The 27,096-nt window shown below is 37.0% G+C and overlaps 1 protein-coding gene across 2 annotated transcripts in view; it reads right to left on the reverse strand.

The window, feature by feature from the left end:
• TRPC6 (transient receptor potential cation channel subfamily C member 6) overlaps positions 1–27,096 on the reverse strand; it is a 140,147-nt gene that overhangs the window by 32,428 nt on the left and 80,623 nt on the right. For both annotated transcript variants that reach the window (XM_033204288.1, XM_033204289.1), the window contains 4 exons: positions 22,442–23,216; positions 10,008–10,190; positions 7,271–7,435; positions 1,302–1,518 (listed from right to left, as the gene is read on the reverse strand). In XM_033204288.1, the coding sequence (XP_033060179.1) occupies positions 1,302–1,518; positions 7,271–7,435; positions 10,008–10,190; positions 22,442–23,216 (1,340 nt within the window). The remainder of the gene's footprint in view (positions 1–1,301; positions 1,519–7,270; positions 7,436–10,007; positions 10,191–22,441; positions 23,217–27,096) is intronic.

Genomic DNA, 27,096 nt, shown 5'->3' on the forward strand with positions numbered 1-27,096 from the left:
GGGTGCTCTTAAGTCCTTTCCCCTATCTCTTGAGTTCCAGGCCTCATCCTCCTCGCAAGGAGCACTTCCATTGAGTCTCAGCCTCTGGACTCTTTTAAGCCACCCTCTATTTTACAACCACTCTGACCTTTCTGAAACATGATCAGATCAGATCAGATCACCAATTGCTGAAAAGCATCCTCTAGCCATTTCTCCACCCTTATCTCCCATCACTCACATCCATAAATGCACCTTGACTCCTTCTCTGCCTAACTCATCATAGTCCAAGTGTGCCAGGTGTTGCCGTAGTCTCACATCTCTAATGTTCCTGTGCCTTGTAGTATCCTTGTCCCCCAAACAGGTCTGGTTAACATTCTCATATCCTCAAAGTATCGAATTGAAGGTACTGTCCAGGAAGGGCTTCTTGCCCCTTCCACTTCACAGCCCACCTCAGATTTAGATGCCCAATCTGTGTATTTTCATAATATCTCAATAACTCCTCAATGATAGCATTTGTCACATTGAATTCTAATTATTGATTTACTTACTGACCTGCCTCCCAGACTTAAGTTCCTTGAGCACAGGGACTATGTCTCATACACTTTAGTATCCTCATTACTTAACAAAGGCACTTAACAGTCACTGGATTCATTTATTCATAAATATCTAATTGAAATATCTTTGTTTGTATTATATTTAATGGCAAGCTACATGTACGATTGATTCTTAAGACAAATAGTATAGCAACTAAGACCATATTCCTTCTCTTCCACTTACCACCCAGCAGTCCTAAGGAAAGTTACTTGATCCTTAGATAAATCCTATAAAACAGATGTGATTATACATTATAGATTAGAAAACTGAGGTGCAGAGAAATGATGTGATTTGATGTATATAAAGTGCTTGGAATAATTCTTGGCACATAATAAATGTTCAATAAATGCAAGTGTCTGTCAGCTTCAATTCCTGTCAAATCTCAATGTAAAATTGTGGTTGTATTTAAGCTTGAAATCACAGCTCTCTCTTGAAATATGAATGGTATAATAGCTTTGTGTCACTGGAGGGGTGTGATTGATAATATCCTGTTGGTTTTCTTCCTGGGTTTTCCTTGGAAATGCAAAAAGCGCACAGCATGTGAGAAGACTATGGCACTGATAATGAACCCAAGGAACTGTACTTTAAGAACACAAAGAAAATTATGATGTGCGGTGCATTGTATCATGCTGCATACATTTGTATAACTGATGTGTGAAAGAATCAGTGTCATTCAGTCCAACTGCTAAGACTGCAAAAAGAAAACATGACAGAAAATCAGTCTTTACCTATTACCCAGGATATAATGAGCATCTCCATCCATGAGAAGCAGGATGTTTTCATCCTGAACAGCTGTTTTGCATTATCTGTGCTAGTTTCATTAGGAAGGAGTTTTGTGCCTTCAAATCTGTCAGCTGCATTCATGACAAGCAGTCCCAGAAAAATGGTGAAGGAGGCTGCGTGTGCTACAAACTTCATGAATGGTCCACGCATTATCTTCCCCATCTGCCACAACACACACCAAAAGAAAATCTTAACTTTGTTTTGTACACTTTGCAAAACACACATACATACATGCAAGAATAAACATCTGCATATTCCAATGATCTCCTGAGATAATTGTTTATATTTATGCAATTCGTGATAGAGTAATATCTTTATGCTGTTATAAAATTTTGTTCACATTCCTTACCTACATGTGCTGATGTTCTTGATTAATAACTACATGTATTTTGCTAATAAAGGATATTTAGATTCTTAAAATATACAATATTGTTGACAAAATATGGAGCATAATAATGTCAGCATTATTCATATAAAGCAACTAATTTAGTGGGCCTGAGGTATTGAGGAAGTGGCAATGAAAATATGAAACTGAGTCTACTTTGCAAGGTATAGAACCTTGGTGGGTATCCTCACATATACTTCATTGACAGGCATGCAATTGAGGCCTGAGTGGATGTTGCTATTTTGGTGATCTTGTAAATGCAGTAAAAGTCATGAGTACCAAGAAGAGAACTCCCAACTGAGGACAGGGCAGCAGGGCAGTTCCTCTAGTGTACTGGAACAATGTCCTGGAAGGACACTGGATTTAATGTCCAACATTTTAAGTTCAGGTTCCAGTTTCATTCCCTCATTAACTGAGTGACAATAAGCACATTTCCTAAATTATGTGAAAACCAGATTCTTATATGAAATATGGGGACAATAAAAGCTAGTGTGCCTTTTATAGTATAAGATTAATTTCTGTCTAAGATGTACAGATCTTCACCTAGGCAGAGTGAGGATCTAGGATATGACTAAGGAGTCTGGACATCCTCTGAAATGAACAAAACTCAAACTGTGTGTGCAGTTTCCCCTGCCCTTTAGGAGATGGTCCATAGCTTTCAACAGCTTTTCAAATGAGTTTATTACCACAGAAAACTTTACAAACTAATAAAATGCAACCAACACTTAGTTGGCACTCTTTTAAGTGCTTTACACTGTTAACTTGTAATCATTGCAACAATTCAAAAGGGTAGATGCCCTAAAATGCCCACTTCGGATGAAGAAACTGAGGAAGTGAGGTCAAGAAACTTGTTCAAGGTCACATATTTCATAAGTGGTAGAGCTGGAACTTGGACCCAGGCATTCTTGTTCCTAACTTAATACTTCTGTTTGGTTTACGGAATAATTTCATACTTTCTCATCAATGGGCCTACATATGTAAATCATTCGGAATTATCTTTTAAGACTCAGAAAAGATAAATGCTATCATGGAAGGAACACAATTGGTGTTCTCTATTTCCATACCTTTATTTGTCTATATGGTTTTCAAAATAATAAAAGTTAGAGCTGGAACCAATGAACTTATCTTGACATTCTAAATGTTAGGCCAGAAACAGGAGATATTGTATTGTATCTCTCTCTCTCTCTCATGCTGTGTGTGTGTGTGTGTGCGCGCGCGTGCGCGCGTGCGGGCGCAGTTGTCCCTAGGTATCCATGAGGGATTGGTTCCAGGTCCTTCCATGGATACTAAACTCTGAGGCTACTCACATTCCTGATATAAAATCATAATATTTACAAATAACCTAGGCATATCTTCCCATATACTTTAATATTGAGATTACTTATAATATGTATTGTCATGTAAATGCTATGTAAATTTTTGTTATACAGTTTTAAATTGACATATATTTGTACATATTTATGGGGGTACACAGTGATGTGTCAATACATACAACATATAGTGATTAGAGCAGGGTAATTAGCGTAGCCATCATCTCAAACATCTATCACTTCTTTGTGTTGGGAATATTCAATATCCTGTTCATAGAATAACGCCAAAAGAAGTCTCTACCTGTTCAGCACAGACACAATTGTTTTCAAATGTTTTCAATCTGTGGTTTGTTAAATCTACAGATGCAGAACCCACAGTTACAGAGGGCCAAAGAATAGACACACACACACACACACACACACACACACAGAGTTTTAAGCCAATAGATTCTAGGATTGCAGAGCCAATTCAAAGTTACTTTGTAAAAATTGGCTGTAAAAAAATGCTTAGATACAATCACCTATGGAATTGATTTAAATTTTTTTGGTTTTGTTTTAGATCCTTTTAAAATCTAACTCTCAAGTAATCAAATGATGGCAAAATTAAAACAAATGGTAGAAAAATTAAGTTTGATTTTCTTCTGCCTATTGTCCTTTGCTATTTTTCTTTTTAAATATAAAGTTAAAAATAAACATCAATGTTATATTTCCATGATGTGTTATACATAAAATTTTAATTCTATAATGTTTTATGTATGATTTAACTGTGTATTAAACTTATTGCAGGAATCCATATCTTTCTCATGGGAAAATCCATTATAAATCCTAAACTATTTTTTTTTAATTCTCAATTTATTTGACTGTTTGGGGAAAACTGGGATTAGAGGCAATGACTGTTAGTGAAATTCATGAAAATGTTATTTATCACCTGCCTGGTTACAGGAAGAATAAGCAGCAGCTTTCAAGGACATCATACAGTAGAGCATAAGTTAAAATAGAACCAAATAAATAACATAAATAGAAAACATGAGGTTGGGGACATAAAATGGAGTTGAAATAAAGCTATCTACATTATTGATATCTGAAAACTCTGGAACCTTAGTTTAACTGTCCCAAACACCTCTCAAGTCAATCTTCAGTTTTCAAGGCAAGGTGTCTGATCTGTGTGCCTGGCCCCTACCTGGCTTCCCTTCTTCCTCCACTGGCCTACTGACCTTTAGATAATATTACTCTTCCTTTATTTTATTCTAAAGGGAGTATCAATCCAGGCATCTTCTTCTGCTTACTAAAAGTCTCAGGGTATTTTTAGGTTTGTTTGTTGGTGTTTTCTTGTTTTGTTTTGTTTTAACAATCAAACAAAAAGCTGGTTGCCTAGAAACTAAAATGGGCATGTTTGAAACCTCATAGCCTTTATTTTTCTTACAAAAGTTGAGAATTATATTTCTCTTTAAACTGAGGGAGATTTTGGCATCTCTCACTAGACTTTAGGAATTGAAGTGAGTTACCCTTTTTAGTAAGATTTGCCATCTATATACTCTGGGATATAGACAAATTTCCAAAAAATAATTGTAAAGGACGAGAGCTAGATGAAGAAATTGAACAACTGAGGTACTTGGAAAATTACTGAAGGTAAGCACTGAAATAAATAGTTGTCTTTAAATATTATATGTCAGAGTCTTTTTAGGTGTTTATTGATGACTAAATACCTAGCTACTCAACACCACATAGAAATGAAAAAGGTTGAGACTAGCTTAAACTAAAATGATTTGTAATTGCAATGTGACTATTCTTATTGTAATGAACAAAAACAAGTGATGTTTGGATTACAGTAGAAGGAAGAGGGCAAGTAAAAACAAAAGGGATTTCAGAAAGGGGAAAAAAGAAATAAACTTTCGTTTCCTATAGCAAAACCAACTTTAAACAGAAATGGGGACTCAGTCACATTGCATAGGCCTGAAATTTGATCTTATTGATGTTCACAGATATATTGGAAAATCCAAAATTTTAAAAATATATTTGGAATAAAAGCACCAATTTAGCTGAAGCAATCTCCTCCCACAAAAAAATCCTGTGGCCTGTAAAGCATATTTATGTTCATTACAAATGGAAAACTATAAAATAGATTTTATCATCATGCCTCAAAGGATAAAAACAGTAAAATAGGTATTGGATAGGAGAAAAAAATACCTTGACAATGTCCTTTTAATTTGATTATTTGCCTCAATGTTCATAAATGAGGATGGAAAACAGATGCCAGAAAGAAATATGGCCAGGGAAGAAGAAATAGTAAAGGAAATCAGTTTAATTAGAATTCAATCAAAATTTAAGAAATATGTAACTCTAAGGACTGCCAAAAATAGTCTGTGTCAAAGCACCAGACACTCTGGAATACATTATGCTTTCGAACACACTGGTTATGGAAAAGGAAAATTATTCAGTTTAGGAAAGAGATTATAATTTAACTGGTCACAGAATGAGAACAGGGATAATTCAAAAACTCCCCCTATTTTAATTCAGTTTTAAATCTCGGATGACTCAGGAAATATAAGGAGAAGAAGAACAAAGAGACTACCTACATAGATATAACTCATGTTCTAGGGAAATACATTTAGAAATGTATTTGTCTAAATTTAAGGGGTACCAGTGCAATTTTGTAACACAAATATACTGCATAGTAGTGAAGTCCTGGCTTTTAGTTTACCAGTCACTCAAATAATATGCACTGTACCCATTAAATAATGTGTCGCCACCTGTTCCTGTTCTGAGCCCCCACTTTTCTAAGTCTCTGGTGTCTATCATTCCACACTCCATGTCCATGTACACACATTATTTTTCCAGGCAAAATCTGTCATTTCTAGTAAAAAGGGGAAAAATTTCAACTTTCTAGATGAAAATCTGTACCATAGATGTCATTTCTAGTAAATTGCACTATTTTCATTTTATGTTCTTCATTTATATTTTATGTATCTAAGATACCAAATTTTGGCCTTATATATTTTAAGGGGCAAATGTCTATGATGATGGATTTTACTCTCATGAGAAAAACGTCCAGTTTCCTGTAGTTCCTATCATCATCACTAGAAATAATTAGGATGTTTCCACTGTCTAAAAGGCTTTGCACAAGCTTTCTAGCATGAGTCATTTTGAACGGTCCTTATATGGCTAAAACACCAAAAATATGACAAAGTAACTAGAAAACAGTATGTTAGTAATGGTGTTGTTTGTGTTTGCGCCCACATATTACAGATGTTTGAAAATGAATCATGCCCATGTGTAAGCACTGGAAGTAACCCAACTGATAGTTCTTTCTACATAGCGCATTAATAGATGGTCCAGCAGACATTTAGCCACTAAGCTTCAGAATTATTTCAATCTGCTTCTCAGAGTTCAACAGATCCAGAAATGTGGCTTCAAAAACATGAAGAATAGGCTTGTTAGCAATGCAGGACATAAATTTCTCCACTTGTTAACAGAATGATAGGTCAATATTTCTCAAACCTATCCTGTCACGCTAAAGAAAGGCTAGATCCATCTGAGCATAGCATTTTTACCAAAGCATGGGTAGATAGCTTTTGCTAAGAAAATAGGCTATTTTTGCTCTCAGGCTCTGGTGTACTTAGTCCCTAATATAGATAGATAGATAGATAGATAGATAGACAGACAGACAGACAGACAGACAGATTCTTTACTGAAACAAGTATTACACTAGTATTTACATGACTGCCTTTGATTTAAGATTTATCTGGTCCTATTAGCTAAAATAAATACAAGACAAAACTTTCATCTCACTTTTTTCCAGAGGAGAAACAGAAAAAGTTTTCATCTTTTAGGATGTCATTTGAAATATGTGCTCAATGGTACTATGACCTCATTAAGAAATATAAAAGTATATGCATGGAAGTACATAGAGAAAAGAGTAAAAGGAAATAAACTAATATAGTTACTAACTTTCCTTTCACACATTAACAGTGGTGATATTACAGGTGAATTTTATCTTTTCCATTGTTTTTTGTTTCCTATAGCAAACATGTATTATTTTATGATAATAAAAGCAAGAAAATTATTTAAGCCCAAACAGGAGTTATTTTGTAATGTTAAAAACAATAAAGATTACTGAAACTCAACTATAATTCCTTAAATTTTCACTTTGAAGGTAAGTTTTTCCCCACTTAAGACATTCTTCTATTAGATAACAGAGGTGTAGGCTTCACATACATACCTTGCTACATGGAGCAAACCAGTAAATGAGAGCCAGGAAGGGCAGTCCAATGGCAACAGCAAGGACCACAAGGAATTTGACCGCCATTGTCTGCTGTCGTAAACCAGAAAGATTCTCATACCAAATGGAGAGAAGTTGCTGTTGGCAGTTTGGATGAGCTACAAACTAGCAGGGAAGTGACAAAACATTTAAGTTTGATTAAAGAAAGGTTCAGCATAAATGATTTTCATGTGTTCTAATAGTTCCATGCTTTCCAATGAAATATATTGTTAGAATTAAAGAACAAACATAAAACATCAAATTAACAGGCAACAAGCAAATGGGAAAAGGTTCTAATATGTTTTACATAAACTTGAAGATTTCAATTTATCAAGCTTTTCCTTTATAACAAACAAGCTTTCTTTCAAAGCACAGAAAAAATTTTAATGGAATATTATAAAAAGATTAATCTACTTTTTATGTACAGCTTTTATGATTATATAGTTTTTTCATCTAGAAAGAGATCACATTAACTCAGTTGCCTAAATATTTTTTTAAAAATACCACTTTTCCTGCATTGACCTGCAATGTCACACAGTTAATACTAAATTCCCATTTGTATATGGGTCTGTTTCTGGACTGCCTATTTTACTCTATTGATCTCTCCTTTTATTCTTGTGCCAAAAACTCTTTCAATTAAGAAGACTTAAATTTTCAATATTTATTTTTTGAGGGAATCTTTAAATTCTTGTGTATTTATTTTTACAACTGGAACATATATCTGGCAGAGTTATTTAATATACAAAAAGCAATATCCCAAAATAAAAATTGGTAAAGATATTAAAAAGTTATAATATTTAATACTAATATAAAATATGACAAAGGGTGGGTTATATGAAAGAACTACAAGTGACTCTTAAGGGTGATTAACCTCAAAGATAGTTTGAGAGGTAGGTAGAAAATGGAGTTAAGTCTAAAACAAGGCAGAATGTTTATCTACTCAGAATGGTCAAGTTGGATAACACCCACTGCGGGTGGAAGAAATAAGCCCTGTCACACACTGTTGGTGTTTACGGAAACTGGTACATCATTTTTGAAGGGAAACCTAGCAAATGTTTGGAAACCTAAAAATAAAAATCAGCATATTAATTCCACATCTAAGAATTTTTGTTTACAAGTAAAAGTCATGCAAGTAAGCAAGCTTTATGAACAAATGTTTACTGTATAAAAAATAAAAATCTAATAACAAAAATCTGAAAATTATAATAAACATCCTTCAATAGCAAACAGATGTGAATATAATGAGATAATAATACAACCTTTAAAAAGATAAAGTGAACATTTATTGACTGTTATGTAAAGTTGTCCAAGAAAGAAATTTGTGTATAGAAACATAACAATGGTTCATTATTCTCCATTCAGAACTGGAAAAATTGGGAGGAGACATGTTTATACTATTTGAAAACTTACCATAAGCATATGTTACTTTTATTAGAAAAACCTACCTTTAAAAGCTTATCTATCTATCTATCTATCTATCTATCTGTCTGTCTGTCTATTTATTTTGAGACAGAGTCTCGCTCTGTCACCCAGCCTGGAGTGCAAATGACATGATCTTGGCTCACTGCAACCTCTGCCTCCAGAGTTCAAGTGATCCTCCCACCTCAGCCTCCCTAGTAGCTGAGGCTACAGGTGCACGCCACTACACCCAGCTAATTTTTGTAGTTTTAGTAGAGATGGGGTTTCACTACGTTGCCTAGGCTGGTCTCCAACTCCTGATGTCAACTGATCCACTTGCTTTGGCCTCCCAAAGTGCTAGGATTACAGGCATGAGCCACTGTGGCCGGCCAGCTTTTTAAAAGGTACCTCACGTAATCTAAGAGAGCAGAGATTGGGACCAATGCTTGAAGACAGAGACTAAAAATATTTCACAAATAAAAATGCAGCTGGTGGAAAGTCTAATACAACAAAGAAGGAATTGAAGGCATTATTGGAAAACAGCAAGAAATGGGAAAATGGACTTGAGTCTCAAATAATGATGTTCCTGTCTTATAACAAATGTTTTAGAATTTGGATCACAAAGTCATTGTTATATCATTAGCCCAGTCAAAGAAAGTGGCAATCCCTGTAAGGTTCTGCATAAATATGTCTAGATTTTAAAGACGACTGGCATTTAGTGTAGGTAAAGTGCCTCACAACTAGTGTAGATGCTTATGATTTGTTAGAGAATCTGCCTAGTGCAACTGTTAGTTAGAAAATCCCAGCCGGGAGCTGTGGCTCATGCCTGTAATTCCAGCACTTTGGGAGGCCAAGCTGGGCGGATCAGGAGGTCAGGAGTTGGAGACCAGCCTAGGCAACGTAGTGAAACCCCGTCTTTACTAAAAATACAAAAAATCAGTTGGGCACAGTGGTGGGCGCCTGTAGTCCCAGCTACTCAGGAGGCTGAGGCAGGAGAATGGTGTGAACCCAGAAGGCGGAGCTTGAAGTGAGCCAAGATCGCACCACTGCACTCCAGCCTGGGCAACAGAGCGAGACTCTGTCTCAAAAAAAGAAAGAAAGAAAGAAAGAAAGAAGAGAGAGAGAGAGAGAGAGAGAGAAAGAGAGAAGAAAGAGAGAAAGAGAGAAAGAAAGAGAGAAAGAGAGAAAGAAAGAAAGAAAAAAGTAAATCCCAGCTCAATCTAAAAATATCAACCCTTTATCCTTATTTAGCACTAACAAGAACCAAAATAATGTAAATAGGCTTCATGCCTGACCTTACTTTTTTTACTTCATATTTAATGGCAAGTTTTAAACGGCTGAGATTTGGGCGACCGTGATCACCACTCTGGAGCGTTTCAACATCCCCATTCAGAATGGCCTCGACTTCTTCAGTGTTTCTGCACAGATCAAGGAGTCCAACAACAAAGTCTTTGCATTGCATTGACAGTTTTTTGTAGTCATTCTAAGAAAGACAAAGCAAAACAAAAGCAATAATGGAGAATAGCTCGTTTTACTATGCTTCAGAGACTTGAAGGATTTTACACTTTAGGGGAAACATTCTACTTTTTTTTTTTTTTTTTTTTGAGATGGAGTCTCGCTCTGTCACCCAGGCTGGAGTGCAGTGGTGTGGTCTCGGCTCAGTGCAAGGTCCACCTCCCGGGTTCACGCCATTCTCCTGCCTCAGCCTCCCGAGTGGCTGGGACTACAGGCGCCCGCCACCACGTCCAGCTAATTTTTTGTGTTTTTTTTTCTAGTAGAGAAGAGGTTTCACCGTGTTAAGCCAGGATAGTCTCGATCTCCTGACCTCATGATCCGCCCGCCTTGGCCTGCCAAAAGTGCTAGGATTACAGGTGTGAGCCACCACGCCCGAGAAACATTCCATTTTTAGTTTTACTGTTCATTTATCGTATTTCAATTGCAGTTTCTGCTGACTTCTAAAATATTTTAGCACATGAAGATTTTCTTCATACCCTCAAAAAGGAAATTTATCTGAAGCATAATCAAAGTTATTTAAAAAGGAGTATGCTGGCCAGGTGTGGTGGCTCCCGCCTGTAATCCCCACACTTTGGGAGGCTGAAGTGGGCGGATCGCTTGAGCCCAGAAATTGGAGACCAGCCTGAGCAACACGGCAAAACCCTGTCTCTAAGCATTAGGAGATATACCTCATGTAAATGATGAGTTAATCGGTGCAGCACACCAACATGGCACATGTATACATATGTAACAAACCTGCACGTTGTGCACATGTACCCTGGAACTTAAAGTATAATTTTAAAAAATACAGAAAAAATTAGCCAGGAGTGGTGGTGTGTGCCTATAGTCCCAGCTACTCAGGAGGCTGAGATGGGAGGATTACCCAGGCAGGTTGAGGCTGCAGTGATCCATGATTGTGCCACTGCCACTCCAGCCTGGGCAACAAAGCGAGACCCTGTCTCAAAAAAAAAAAAAAAAAAAAAAAAAAAAAGAGTATGAAGAGTATGGTGTACCAAACTCACCTGTTGATTCAGAAGAAATAAAAAATAACCAACTTTTTCCACAGCATGATCATAGGACCTTTGCATATATCATCTCCTTCATGGGCACAACTTCATCAGTTAGGCATGCAATATACATTTAATAGGTCTTTGGAAGACCTTGTAAACTGTGTTAGTAAACTTGAGAAGCATAGAACATTTGGAAAGTTTCCAGAGAAGAGCAAGTACATGTCTATTTAACAGATTTTAATGGAAGAACTTTATATGGCAGGCACAGCCTCAAAAAATGAAATCTAGACATAGAGTCTGCAATTTGAGACTTGTCTCTTTAGAGAAAAGAAAGTTGAATGAAACACTGTTGTAGTTTTGTAGTTTGTTGCTGATGACCTAATACTCTATCTGGAAGACTTAAATTATGCAGGTCACATTCAGATTACCATAAACTCATGTCATGCTTCTATATGGCATCATTTTATGTCTTCATTCATACCTTTCTAATATTTCCTCCATTTTCTTACACTAAGACCACCTATAACCAAATGCTAATCAAGAAAGCCTATTAGCAGGGGTGTTCAATCTTTCGGCTTCCCTGGGCCACATTGGAAGAAGAATTGTCTTGGGCCACACTTAAAATACACTAACACTAATGATAGCTGATGAACTTAAAAAAATTTCACAAAGAAATCTCACAATGTTCTTAGAAAATTTACAAATTTGTGTTGAGCTGCGTTCAAAACCATCCTGGGCCTCATGTTCAACCTACATGTCCCTGGGGTGTGGGTTGGACAAGCTTGAGCTAGAGCTTGTTGTATTGCAGGTGGATGGTATTATCTCATTTAATCTTTACAATTGCTCAGGTTGAATTGTGTGTCCAAAATCATGCAGCTAGTAAGCACCAAAATCAAGCTTTAAACCTAAATCTTCTTGGCCCCAAGCCTTTTGCCTTTGGGATAATGCCACTTTATCTCTCTTATTTGTGAAGTGCTTTTCTACTTTGATTTTTGAAACAACTGAGAGGACAAGCAGAGCAAATACTGTTACCATTTTGCACATGAAAAAGCTAAGGTTCTCACACAGCTTCAATGACAGACTTTTCTCTTAAACCCAGCGCTGCAGATTTAAAGTTAGTTGTCTCCTTTTCCTGAAACCAGGGTGTTATAGGATGAAAAGATTTCTTTGGAAAGATCTCGAGAAATGTATGTGATTCTGGATGTCAGTCAATAAGGCCATATTTGGGGGGTGTCTGCATGGAGAATAGCTTAATACTAGGTATGTGTAAGGTACCTACTTGGGCTCCTTTCTGTAAATCATGCCAAAAGTGAATGTCATTGCAGTTTAGTAACTACTAAACAGGCTACAATTTGCTAAAATGAAGGTCCAAAAAGATTCCAGAAAAGCAAATTAATAAAGCAAATTGTGTCTTACTTGAGAATGTCTAGCTGAGAATGGCTCAAACTACTTATAAACAGACATCTAGGCAGATAGTATATAGAGTGTTACGAGGAAATGGCTTTGCCCATTTTATAAAATAGTCTGTTAGGGCCATGGGGACAAACTCTTAGACACGGAGGTACATATTTGTCCATGTCCACTATACTACAGTAGTTATGACTTGGTAGCTTAGAGCTGGATATACGTAATCAAATCCCAACTCTTTTACTTATGAGCTATGTGACCTTTAATAAGTCAGAAGCAGTCTATCAGGTAGGGGTTCTTATTACTCTCATTTTACAGATAAGAACAGTGAGGTTTAGTGAGATTAAATAAGTATTAAAGAGATTATGCATGCCAAGGACTTAGCATGGTTGTGAGCATTTAGCAAGCATTCGATAAAGTATAACTACTTTATTTTACATTATCAAAGAGAAGATCTGAAAACAGGCCATCTCTTGACATTCAAAACATACCATGGAGCTAAGACAAGATTTAATGCACCTGGCTTCTCTGGACTGTAGAGTTCAAGTAGAGTGAATTCTTAGTCCTTTTAAAAGCAACAAAGTAATTGTCAAAATCAGTTCTCTCTAGAATTCTAAGAAAACTCAGATATATTTAGATATTGGAAAAGAACGTATGATCTTACAAATGTAGGTAACACTTTTTTAAAGAAGAAACCACATGGACTGAAAAAGTAAAGTGCAAGAGTTTTGTGGTATTTAATACCTTAATCTATAAATTTTTGCCCAATTCATCACTAATTCCTAAGACATTTTCTTTTTTTTTTTTTTTTTTTTTTTTTTTTTTTTTTTGAGACGGAGTCTCGCTCTGTCACCCAAGCTGGAGTGCACTGGCCAGATCTCAGCTCACTGCAAGCTCCGCCTCCCGGGTTCCCGCCATTCTCCTGCCTCAGCCTCCCGAGGAGCTGGGACTACAGGCGCCTGCCACCTCGCCCGGCTAGTTTTTTGTATTTTTTAGTAGAGACGGGGTTTCACCGTGTTAGCCAGGATGGTCTCGATCTCCTGACCTCATGATCCGCCCGCCTCGGCCTCCCAAAGTGCTGGGATTACAGGCTTGAGCCACCGCGCCCGGCCGACATTTTCTTAAACAAAAATACCTATTGAAAAAGAGATAGAGAAAGAAAGAATAAGACTATGATTTCAGAAATATGCACTTTTTCTACTTGGGAAATCATTTACAAATATTTTCATATTTTAAGATATTGACATTACTATTAATTCATATTTTAAGTAACTGACATGTAAGCTCACTCAAATACAATGTTGGTGGTAGTTCACTAGCTAGAATGCAGCACTATGATGTTGGTTCCGTGAGAGGCAAAGTGAAGCTAATGGGTTAACTTAATTCTGGGTCATGTCTTTGGATCACACACCTACACTGTACGTTCATTAATCAGATATGGGTGCTTGCCTATTAACCTTTGAAAAGTTGAAAAGAGATAACTCACAGTGGTCTAATGAAACACAGTTTAGAAACTACAAAAAAAATCCCTGTTAAAATGATCCTTTCGAAAGTTCCTCTTATCTGGATTTTAAATAATAGATGTTATGATTTGTGATTTTAATCTCTGGCTCTTCTTTCTATATAAAGAATGAAGTTTACTTCATAGAAATTAACAGCGTAGAGAAAAATGCATGCCTTGATTCTCAGTAATCTACTATGTGGGCTTTGGAGATGGCAGACCTGGGTTTGAAACTTACTAGCTATGTGACTTTAGATAAATGATTTAATCTCTTAAAGCTTCTAAACCTCATGTTTAAAAAGGGAATAATATTAGTACCCATGAATTATGGTTGCTGTGAAGATTTTACAAGACAGTGAATGCCAACTTCCTGGCACAGGGTAGTGCAGATCAATGGTGATTATAATTATTACTGTCTTCATTATTTCACAAACAGTATCTAGCTCTTTGCAGTCCCCATCACAAAGCTATGCTATCAAATATCAAGTCATGTTGGAATTCCTGGATATTATCTGCAAACGTTGGAAATAAAACAATTATTCATGTATTTTCACAACAAATATTTTATGCACAGCACTGTGATAGATACCACTCTCTTACTAAGATGGGAGTTTGTAAAATGAGATTATATATGTGAAGAGTAAGCATATTAGTCCCTTCCTCTTTCTCAGTCAGCAACAGAGGCACTGACACTCAAGAACTACTTGAGACTGGATGATTTATAAAAAAGAGAGGTTTAATTGGCTCATGGTTCTATGGGGTATACAGGCTTCTGCTTCTGGAGAGGCCTCAGGAAACTTACAATCATGGCAGAAGGCAAAGGGGAAGCAAGCACCTTCTCCACTTGGCAGCAGGAGAGAGACAGAGTGAAGGGGAAGTGCCACATACTTCACACATATCAAATTTCATGAGAACTCACTCACTAGCATGAGAATAGCATGAGGAAAATCCATCCCCATGACGCAGTCATCTCCCACCAGGCCCCTCCTCCAATTAGACATGAGATTTGGGCAGGGACACAACAAACCCAAACCATATCAGTAAGATGAGTGTATAATACTATGATATATACAGTGTTGCATTGGCCAGCCATGCTTCTTGGGACGAAGTGTAACTCTGGGGCTCTCTTGCTCCTCAGGATAAATGTCACCAGATGGCACATTGATCATGGAGCTCTGTGGTGATGATTAACAAGCATTTATAAAGCATCTACTATGTGGGATTCTGAGGATATAAAAGTTAATCCGGCACTATTCTATAGAAAAGGTAAAAAGAAATGGAATACAATTTCAAAACAAGAATTGGAGAAAAATGTTTTCCTAGATATGTCAGGTTTTTTCTATTGATTGTTGCCAATAGCCACTAAGCAGTGGCTGCTTAGTTAATATAGTATTTGGTCGTATACACTTAGTATAATGTCTGATTAGCTTTCACTCTTCCCTTTGCATAAGAATTTTCAGGTCCCATTGAAGCTACGAAGCTTGGAGAGCAGCGATGAAGGTAAACAGATAGTTTCAGGGGCTGGGGTTGCTCATCAAGCAAACTGTTCACTTAACTCCCTCCCTAACTGTTGACTTGTTACAGACCTACAGTCCTATGAGAATGAGATTTTCTCTGCCCATGTTTCAAACAACAATAGGACATTCAAAGACAAGAACACACATACACACACACACCCATATCACTTTACTGCATTTGTTTATGTTTCTGCCTCTTTTGAATAGACTCAGTATCCTTCAAGACAAGAATTATATCTTACTCATCTTTGAATCATCCCAACCTAGCATGGTGTGAGGTACATAGTAGGTAATCAACACATTTTGCTAATCGCTGTAACGAAAGGAACATAGCTGAGTAGAAAGCATACCTGGATTTGAATTTCTGCCCTGCCACTTTAATAACTATATGACCTTGAAAAGATTATTTCATTTGCTGGCCTTCTCCTAATTTCACGTCATTATGGACAATTTAAATTTTGCTACAGCATAGAGTGTAAATAACAGAATAATTCATAAAGCTCAGCTAAGGCACACTTTCTTCTTCCTCTTTGGTCGGGATCCAAGCCCTGTTTTTCTGGAGCTGTGATTCTGCCTTGCAGACTATTTTGCATGTGACACCCTTTGTCACCCTGTTAAGGTCTGATAACAGTCACATCACCTTTGTCCCAACAGAAAGTATTTTTGAAAGCAGCCATTTTCTCGGAGGATAGTTATCTTTGAAACAATGCCAGGCATTTTTTGAATATTATACACATAGCAACGGTTTAAAAACAGACACGGCGGGAGTTTCTCTACCCTTCCTCTTTCTCAGAGTCAGCAGCAGAGGCATCTGGAGGGCCATGTGCGCATCCGTGCGCAGACCTCTAGGAAGATGTAAAGGAGCTGGAAGACCTCCAGAAAAGCTCTCTATCCAGAATGGCAGAGAAGAGGACGATTCCTGCTGTATAAAAGAGGGGAATTTTTTTCCCTTTTTAATTTTTATTTTAAGTTTTGGGATACATGTGCAGAACGTACAGGTTTGTTACATAGGTATATCTGTGCCATGGTGGTTTGCTGCACCTACCCACCTGTCATCTAGGTTTTAAGCCCCACATGCATTAGGTATTTGTCCTAATGCTCTCCCTCCCATTGTCCCCCACCCTCTGACAGGCCCCCAAAGAGAGGATTCGTAAGGGGAATAAAAGGAAACATTGTGTGTCACTACAAAGACACAAACCTAAAAGGTAAATAGGTTCAAAAAAAGAGGGAATTAGAGACGTAAGTCATAGATACATACTGAGAACTAAAAAGAAATTAAGAATGCTGGGGAATGTATTTGTGGACAAGACCATCCCTGGTATTGATCTCCTTGTCTTTAAGTCTGTTATCCCTTATTTGAATTAAAACTCAAGTCAAGGAGAGAAACGAAGAGTTTTTGCTGTCCTTCTTTGGTATCAAAACCAGTCAAAGTTTTGGGTTTTCTGTTTTTTACTGACTGTGTGTGTTGCCAAAATTGTCTTAACCCAATTTTAAGCTTAAGATGGCTGAGGTCTCATGCTACCAAAACCTAAAACTATTTATAAAGATTCAGTATAAAAATTGAGTTTGAATGGGTAAAAATATTTATTATTATTTCCCCCAGTTTCTTTTAAAACCTGCAACTCCCCAACATCTCTTGGTTTTCTTCTTGTTCCTGTGGCTCCATCTAATTGTTAGATTTCTCTGCTGAGGTCTGGTGTCACCTCTGCTTAGAACCAGCTATACATGTGGTGATATGAGTAACAAAAAACTTAGGCTTAGAAGGTTCAAGGCACAGGATAAAACTGCCTCGGAAACCCAGTAACATCTCCCATGGTCTCTTTTGTTAATGGACTATGGGTTATTGTAGTAGGGGACAATTTGGAAGGTGCTTAGAAAAGCAAGCTATATATTGGAACTTATAAAATCTTTATGAAAAGTCTCATTCTCTGACTGTCATAAAATAGACGAATCGTCTTCAAACAGGTACATGAATACTTTCCAAGGGGCTGTAGGATATGGACAAATTTTAGGGAATCAATTTGCAGATCTTCCGCTTTCCTAAAATGGATTTCCTTGAAAATGCATCTTTTGCTCACCCACCCACCCATGTAGCAAGCAAGAGAGAATCCCCCTTTAAACAACAGACAGTCCCCCTTTTATGTATCCAGGTACTATAAACCCTGAAGGGCTGTCTGTATTTCCCTGAATAAATACACACTTCTGCTGAAGATGAAGCTTAGTGATAGAAATGCAGCACCTTGGCTCATGTCGGGATGTTCTGATTTCAGATGGCGAGTGCAGGGTGAAGACAGAAACAAAGGCCATTTTTAATGACTTTTCCCCTTCATTTGCCAACAATTGTCAAAGAATGAACACTTCTTGAGTGAGAGTACAGAAAGAGTTAGGCAAAGACAGCATCAGTAGGGAATACCGAATACTAAACAATGCTTTGTCAAGTATTGAACTGTAAATGATTCCTTATATTATTCTTAATATCTTTCAGATGCATCATTAGCTAGAAAAGAAAAGTATCTCAAACAGATAAGGCAGAAAAGCTTAGTGAGAGTGATTCTTTTAAATGTGACTTGGAATGGTTTACAGAATTCAAAATTTTTACAGGAAAATGGTCAAAACCCATAGATGAAATTTTTATGTGATTTCTTTCTGATTTAGAATTTTAATCCAGTAAGACCGTTATCCAATCATATCTAGAAATATTTATTCCTACTATTTATCCTCTTTTAATTTTATTCCATAAAATCTTTAATAATTTATATATCCTATTAGCAAAGACTAAAATAAAATACTGGCTGCCATACCAACTAATTTTTAGCTACATATACATAAATATATATAAATTGTGTATATGTACATATTTTATATTGTGTATATATATACACACACATTTTTCTTTCCTTAAATATATAGCAAAAGTGTGAACATGATTAATACCACTAAAAAATACGTCCAATAAGAATTGTGTCACACAGTTAAAATTTATTTTTCAAAAAAAAATTTTTTTCTTTTTGAGACAGAGTCTCATTCTGTCACCCAGACTGGAGTGCGGTGGCACGATATCAGTTCACTGCAACCTCCGCCTCAGGTTCAAGCGATTATCCTGCCTCAGCCTTCTGTGTAGCTGGGATTACAGGTGCGCGCCACCATGCCCAGCTAATTTTTTTGTATTTTTAGTAGAGACGGGTTTCACCATGTTGATCAAGCTGGTCTCAAACTCCTGACCTCGTGATCCGCCCACCTCAGCCTCCCAAAGTGCAGGGATTACAGGCATGAGCCACCGCACTTGGCCCATATTTATTAATTTTAACAACTGGGTTTATTTTTGTAGTTTTTGATCTAATATGCTAATAATAGATATAATGACAACTCTTTCCAGAGTATTTTCAATATCCAGAGCCTTTTAGCAAGAGGAAATGAAACAAATTCTAAAATTTCATATATATGTGTGTTATATGTATTTTATTTATATATGATATACATGTTGATATTATATAAAGCGATTTTAAGAGACTTTACAATAATAAAAAGCTATAATATGAGGAATCACAGTTGTGAAGGAAATTGGACTGAAAATATAACCTCAGGAGTGAAAGGAAAGATGCAGCTATTCTGAACATTAAAGATGTTGTTCGCTTAGTTGATGGTGGGTATGAAATCATTATAACATTTAGAGTCCTTTGCATGTGTCTGAAGGAGAACTGAAGAGTTCTATTCTTAAATGGCAATATGTATGCCATGCAGAAATCATATCCCTTAAAAACATTTATACTTACAGAAGACAAAAAAATAGATATTAATTTTAAACTGTGCAAATGAACACATGAACACAGAGTTTTTCAAACATCTTTCAGATGGAAAGGGAGCAAAATACATACATACATACATACATACATACCATGAACAGGGAGGATCTCCTGTGGCCAATGCAATCTCTCAGGTCCCTGTGAGGCTGACCAGGCCTAGGCTATCCAGCCTCAGTGACATTTATTTCCTGAGACTCTAAGGGAATTGACTATTTAAAAAGATTAAAAAGAAAAAAATAAAAAGACCGAAAGGGTACGTGCTGGCATGTTTGTAGTGTATCAGTGTTTATTTCTTGACAGCCAAAATTAGGACTGATTTTTAAAGCTTCCTTCAATTTTATATTATTATTTTCTAACATGGCGATATATTATTTAAAGTAAGAAAAAGAACTTCTTTTAAAAAAGAAGTTATTTTTAAGGGCAGAAGCAGCAGACTCAGCAGCAAACCTCACCTCAGAGACATCAACTTCTCTATTCCTGTAAGGTCCCACCCTGCTGTAAACTGAGGCTGGGATGCTGGGACAAGAGTGAGTGTTGCAGTAGCCATGGGTGGTGGGGGAATGTGATTTCCCTGTGAGTTTACACATGAAGGCAAGGGAGGCTCAGCCTTGTATGTGGCAAGGCTGTCCAAACTAATCTCAGAGAAAAAGAGTATGTGTTTTAATGCTTGATACCTGGCAGGGAAGAAACCTTTTCTTGTTTGTTTTTGTAAAAAGGCCTTAAAAATCAAGCCAACAACTGCCCTTTCTCCTTGTGCAATAATTTTGAGTCAGGTTTCTAATTATAAAAATTGTCAAGTTCTAGGATATACTTTATAAAAGCATTTTTTTAAACTGCTACTCTTGTTTAAGAGTAATCTAATTTTTGAAAGTGATTTTTAAAAGACATTAATAACATACTCCTAAATACATTCATGTTTTCAGTTAGATTTATCTTTTCTTTGCCTTGAAACCTTCACAGAGGCAGGGCATTAGAAAAAGGTATGCATGTTCAGAGGCTCTGGGTAACTGCTCAAGACAATGGAGCAAATAGAGAAGCATAAATGGGAGGAAAGTGGCTAATCCATACACTTCACACTGATGAGAGCAGAAAGAAGGGTGTGATGAACAAACAGAAGAATGTCCAGATCTTTACATCTTCATCATCATGTGGAGGCCTCAACATTTTGCAATGCATTTAGGGACCATGAAGAGTTTACATCCTGGTTAAATGTGATTCTTCCCACCTTTGAGCCACTAGCCCCCTCCTCACTCCATAAGGTCATGCCTAATATGATAGTTACTACACACAGATCTTTTCTATCACATTGGATTATAAACTAATTGAGGACAGGATTGCTGACTGAATTACCTTTGTATTTTGTACTGCCTCACCATCCTCATCCTCATCCTCAACTATCCCCAATAAAAAAGAGCAGGGACTCAAAAGATGTAGGCAAGTGAATTAATGAACAAATAAAGAATATAATAGTCTTCAGTGGTTTAGAGAAAGCATGTAAACAAGGATACAGTAAAGCAAACAGAAATGTTGAAATTATGCAAATTTAGTAATATAGATTTTGAAAATAATTAATATTCATCAGAGTTCAAAATGCTTTAATTTGAATCAGGTGAATTTCTCTGTGTCCTAGGAGTCAAGCAAAGAGTAGGTAAGAATCTGAGACAGGGTTGAAAAGGACCATTTGCTTGTCTTGCCCTGTTAGCTGCCAGGTAGCTGCAGGAAAACACCTTCCTCTACCTTGAGAGCCAAGCATATAGTGAGTTTTTCAGTAGCCATTTCCTCCTTCTATCCTTTCTGGATAGACTGGACCTGAGGATAGATGGACACATGACATTTGATACTGGGGTGAAACATCAGTGACAGTGGCACCAAGAAGCTGCCCAGGAAAGCCTGGGCTGCAATACCTCAAGAACAGAGTATAGAAGAACAAGCCTTCTCATAGCATATAGAATGGAAAAAAATGAAACCAATATTCACTTTTGTAAAACATTGTAACTTGATGAATCAAACCTATTTCCAACCTGCATTATTTAGTAAAGGAGATAAGTACATCATAAAAACCAATAATCCATGGTAAAAGGTGATGGGCACTAGAAGATAGATCAGAACTACCTCAAACAGGTAGAGGGAGTTTAGAGATACCCGTGGGGAAGATCTTGGCTAGGGACGCAAGCTTTCATCCTCTCCACATGTAGCACAGCCCATATGGACAATGGCAGCATCTGACACCATTTATCTCTCCATATACCTCTTATTAAGAGATTGACTGGTCAAAGTTCTAATTTCCTACTATTTTATATCTCCAATCTTTTGCTTTTGCTGGTACCTTGGCCTAAAATATCTTTTCTGTCATTCTCTGCCTTCCAAAATCCTACTTGTTCCACCACATACAGCTGAAATGCCATCTTCCACATAACTTCCCTGCAGCCTAATAGGAATATTGTTTCTCTGAATTTCTACAGTATGTTGCTTTTACCTCTACCTGGTAGTTTTATTTTTTATTCATGTGTGCATTTGTCTCTCAAGTCAACTGTGACTTCCTTAAACTTATTCTTCTTTCTGACCTCAACAGCATCTATCACTGTGCTCTGAACATAGAAATAGTGTTTTCTGGGAGGAAAATGCCGGGACTTTTCAGAGAACACTATACCTGGATTCTGAACCCAGCTGTGTCATTTCCCATTTGTTGATCTTGGGCATTACCAAAACTTTCTATGCCTTCATTTACCCATCTAGACAGGAACTAATAATGTCTCCTCAAGGGGGAGGGATAAAGATTAGACATAATAAATGTAAAATGTCTGGCAGACAGTAGAGCATCACTAAATGGTAGTGATCACAACTTTCGCTACAATGATTATAATAAAAAGCTTGTTAAATAAACTTATAAAATTACCTAGTGTCCACAGTAACTAGCACAGTGCTGAGCACATGGTGGAAGCTGGTAAATACACCTTGACTGTGGCTTGTGGAGGGTGAAGTCTCTGTTGTTAATGACCTACCTTGAACTCTTTCTCAATATTGGCCAGCACCGCCAGTTCATTGCTGAGTTCTAAAGCCGTCATGACTGGATCTTCACTAGACAATGACAGGTAAGCCGGACTTGCCAGGCCTTTATAGGCATTAATCCTAGATCTGGAGTGGCTAAACGAGTCATGCTTCTGTTTCTGGTTGCAGTCATTACACTTGCAGAAATAATCATGAGGCCGTTCAATCCTAGCACCCTTCCGCAGGAGGGTGTGCACAATTTCATATTCCTGGCAGTGGGCAGCCAGAATGATTGGAGTCACATCATGGGAGAACCGTGTCCCATCTTCATCATAGGCATAAAAATCATCTTGCTGGAGTTCAGACTGGCTAGGGCTGGTTGCTAACCTCTTGCCTTCAGCAAAAGCTGGATGACTGAGAATTGCTTCCACAATCCGAACATAACCTTTACTAATAGCTAGAAGCAAAGCATCCCCAACTCGAGAGAGGTTTTCTTTCTTGAGAAGAAGTTCTGTAATTTCCAGATGCTCATTGGCCACTGCCAACTGTAGGGCATTCTGGCCCATGTAATCCACACAGTTAACGTTGAGTGAGTGGCATTCTTCTAACATCTTCCGCACCACTGGGACGTTACCATATTCAGCTGCATCTAAAAAGCGTTCCTCCTCTATAGATAGGCTTGTTGAGCGATCACTAAACATGTATGCTGGTCCTCGATTAGCTAACCTTCTCCCCTTCTCACGGATAACTGTCTGCCGCCGGTGAGCCAGTCTGTTGTCAGATCCCCGGCTGCAATAAAACAGAAAGATTGTAAACAAATCATATTAAGAGCATTTTAGTGTGCCAAATGACTTGCCATTCATCTAATACAATCCTCAAGTATATTAGATGTTGTCTCATCATCTCTAGACCTACTATATTATAAAATGAAGATGCATTTATTTGTTAATGGATTCCAAGAACTTCACGTCTAAGAAAGCCAAGCACTTTACAGATTTTAACATTCCAATTTGGGGTGGAGACTAGCAATTGCCATAATTACTCTGTGCCATTCAAATAGAAACTAATGTACTATAGATGGTATAGACTTAGGAAAGATGGACTCTCTTATTCATAATCAGTCACAATGTGATAGAGAATATAAGACTACATTTTAAGAAGTAGAGACAATAGCAAATCCAGCCAAGCTAACAAATATTTATTGAGTCCCTCTGATGCCAGGTCCAGGAACTATATTAGGTCCAAGAAAGCCAATAGTGGAAAAAACAAACAAACAAACAAAAACAGATGGGTTTCCTGCCTCTACAAGTCTTATAGACTAAAGGGAGAGATGGGCAATCAGCATATTGATATGTTATCAGCTGCTTAATTATAACAATAAGCCTATAGCGGGGCATCTAGCCCAGATTCTGAGGGAAAATGACAAGCTGAAAATGGAAGTATGAGTAGAAGTCAGGTGAGAGTGTTTTTCGGGAGGGTGAGACAGGGGTTGGGTATAGGTAGAAAGTTTTCTCTAGCAGAGGTATCAGCTAGATGTTAGACTATAGGTTTCATTAATATGGGCAATAAATGCTTGAACTCTGTTGTCCTAAAAATCACTGCAAACTGGAGAAAATGGCGATCAAGGTGTCAGGTAGGAAAAAACACTTTTGTGGTGCAGGCAGTGGTCAGAGCAGTGGCCAGCCTTCAATGTAGTCCTTCAATCTGTTATAAGAAGGGAAAGTGAGCCGGGTGCTATGGCTCATGCCTATAATCCCAGGACTTTGCAGGGCCAAGGTGGGCAAATCACTTGAGCCCACGAGGTCAAGACCAGCTTGGACAACATGGCAAAACCCCATCTCTGCAAATAATAGAAAAATTAGCGGTGCATGGTGGCACATGCCTGTAGTCCCAGCTACTCAGGAGGCTGAGGCAGAGTATCAGTTGAACCCAGGAGGTCAAGGCTGTAGAGAGCCATGATTATGTCTCTGCATTCCAGCCTGGGTGATAGAACAAGATCCTGTATCAAAAAAAAAAAGGGGGGGGGGATGTGATTCTTCCTCTGATCAAAATGCTATAATGAAGGTTTTTTTTTGTTATTAATTCATAACTTTGTGTCGTAAGGTCTTCTGAGCTTGAAGGGATCTCATTACAATTAGAAGTTCAACTCTTACCGGTATCACTAACTGAACCCAAAGAAGGCATGCTTTTGCAGAACTGGGACAGGGCTAGGTTGTAGGGGAGGCTAAAGAGAAAGAAAAAGGTATGATAAATGAGTATTGTTTCTTCTCTTTATGAATGTTCCAAGATTCATCCCTCTTTAAAAACTGTCACAAACTTCCCAGTATAAAGAGGACAATAAAAAGATCCAAGGACCTCATAAGCCATCTTTCCCTCCAATATGTTCAGGTCTGGAGAATCTTAGTTGCTTTCCCTACTGGCCTTTATCAACCTTGATTCCACGTCTCCAGACAATGCTGTCTGTGGCAGTGTAATGGCCAGGAATAGAAAGGAAGATAGTAAAGTTTCAGCAACTCACAAACAGATTTTGCTTCTTGGAGGAGCTTGAAGAGTATGCTGCCATATTCACAGATATTTTTCATAGATTTTCATTCAACAGTGATTCCTTTAGCTACCCAAGTCCTATTTAAAATCAACCAAAATGATGTTTTTTTAAAGAGACAACTTTGTTAGTTTCAAAAAATGACATGAAGGACTAATATCAAATTATACAATATAATAATAATTTCTAAAATGGGTCAGAAGATAATATATATGCAACTTTTATTATCAAGGAATAGCATCTGTGACTATATTGTCGTGTAGCTATTACTTCATTTTTAATTCCATTTTTAATTTTAGTAAAGTTGCACATGTGCATATTTTAGTTTATTCTCTCCATGTCTTGATCTCCAGAGGTAATACATTTCAATTTAACTATTTTCGCTGGCTATTTGATCATTTTAAATGTTATAACCACATGGCTTTGGTTATATTGTTACTTCTTGATTTTTCAGGTCTGGCATTACCTATGGACTTCCCATTACACCATACTTTCACACTTCTCTCTCTCTTACACACACACACACACAGACCCCCTTCATGGTGCCGTATCATTCCAGAATTGTTATATCATGACTTTTTTTAGATAACTATTTACTGTTTAAAATATGACAATGCAAGTGCTAATCACAGCTAAGTGGTATACTATAGTGTCTTTTCAGGTACAGCTTCCTTATAACCTCAAACCTAGTAGATAAAAATTCTCTTCATTTTCTCAGTGCTCTATATACATATGACTAGTTCAATCAAACTCTCTTCTCCATCAATGTAAGTCTTATTTTAATACATTCGACATATTATGTGGGTATTTTTTTTCAATTTTGGAAAATCTGGACCAGTTGCTGTTTAGACTTGATGCATGTACGTTGTCTTTGAATCTTCCTACAGTATCACTCCAAGGATTCTCTTTGCTTCTGTGTATTGTAGTCCTTGTTTTCTGTATCCCAGATCTTCTTTTTTCTGAGTTGACTTCTTTGTTCTAGTACAGCAAATATTCCAACAGCTGCCTAATAAAGCATGCATAGGTGAATTTTTAAAGAAGGTGTACATCTAAAACTGACTTTGTCCTACCTCTAAACTTAACTGATAGTTTAGCTGGGTAGAGAATTCAAGTTCAGGGTAATTTTGGAGGCCTTGCTCTAATAAATTATAGTTTTGTGGCTACTATTGAGAAGCATGATGCAATTTTGATTCTGGATATTTTCTTTGTCTCTGGTGTCCTAAAATTACATGGTTGTTTATTGAAGGGAGTCTCTTCTTCTCTGCAGTGCTGACCATTTAATCTGGAAAAAAAATATGTACCCTTTTCTAAGAAATATTCTTGCCCTATTTATCTGATCATTTTGTTTCCTGCTTTCAATGTACCATTTCTGGAACTCCTCCTTTTTGCATGTTGGACATCTTGGAATTGTCCTTTAATTTTCTTATCTTTTCTATTTCCAATTATTTATGTTCAATATTATTTATTATATTCTGGGAAATTTCTTCAACTTTAGATTATATCTATGAAAATTGTTATTATATTTTTGATTTTCAAAAACACCTTCTTTATTTTCAAATGTTACTTTTTATCAGACTTTTCTGCTTTTAAAGGCACAAAAATTTTCTCTTCTCTCTCTGAGGATGTTAATGATAAAGACTGCACAGATCACAATTCAGAGAACTTACTCCTGAGTTGCTTTTTTGTGTTTGTTTGCTTTGGTCTCTGTATTTCATAGAATTTTTCCTCATATAGCTAGTGATTCTTAATAGATATTCTTTGCTTCTTTTTAAAGAAATATTCTGTATAATGTCTTTTCTAAGAGAGTATAATTTCCCCTTATAAAAACTAGACTGAGCCTAATGTTGGTTTTGGCAAAAGGTGATTCCTGAGTAAGGGGTGAGTTTCTAGAAGAATCACATTATTTCTGAGTTAACAAGATGGATGAGGTAGAAGAGACAGGAGATCATCAAGGTTTGCTACATGAGGAACCATCCGTCATCTTCCTGCTGAAATTCTTAACCCTCTTCCTTTCTCTCTGTCACTTTTCTGGCTTCTACTAACCTCTTTAGGTTTTCACTTCCTCTCTCTTATCTTCTGTATTTATTGCTTTGCATAGTTTCTATTGCAGACAAGAGGAAGTTCAAA

The sequence above is a fragment of the Trachypithecus francoisi genome, unplaced genomic scaffold (genome assembly GCF_009764315.1).
Source record: "Trachypithecus francoisi isolate TF-2019V2 unplaced genomic scaffold, Tfra_2.0 Lachesis_group8, whole genome shotgun sequence".
NCBI lineage: Eukaryota > Metazoa > Chordata > Mammalia > Primates > Cercopithecidae > Trachypithecus > Trachypithecus francoisi.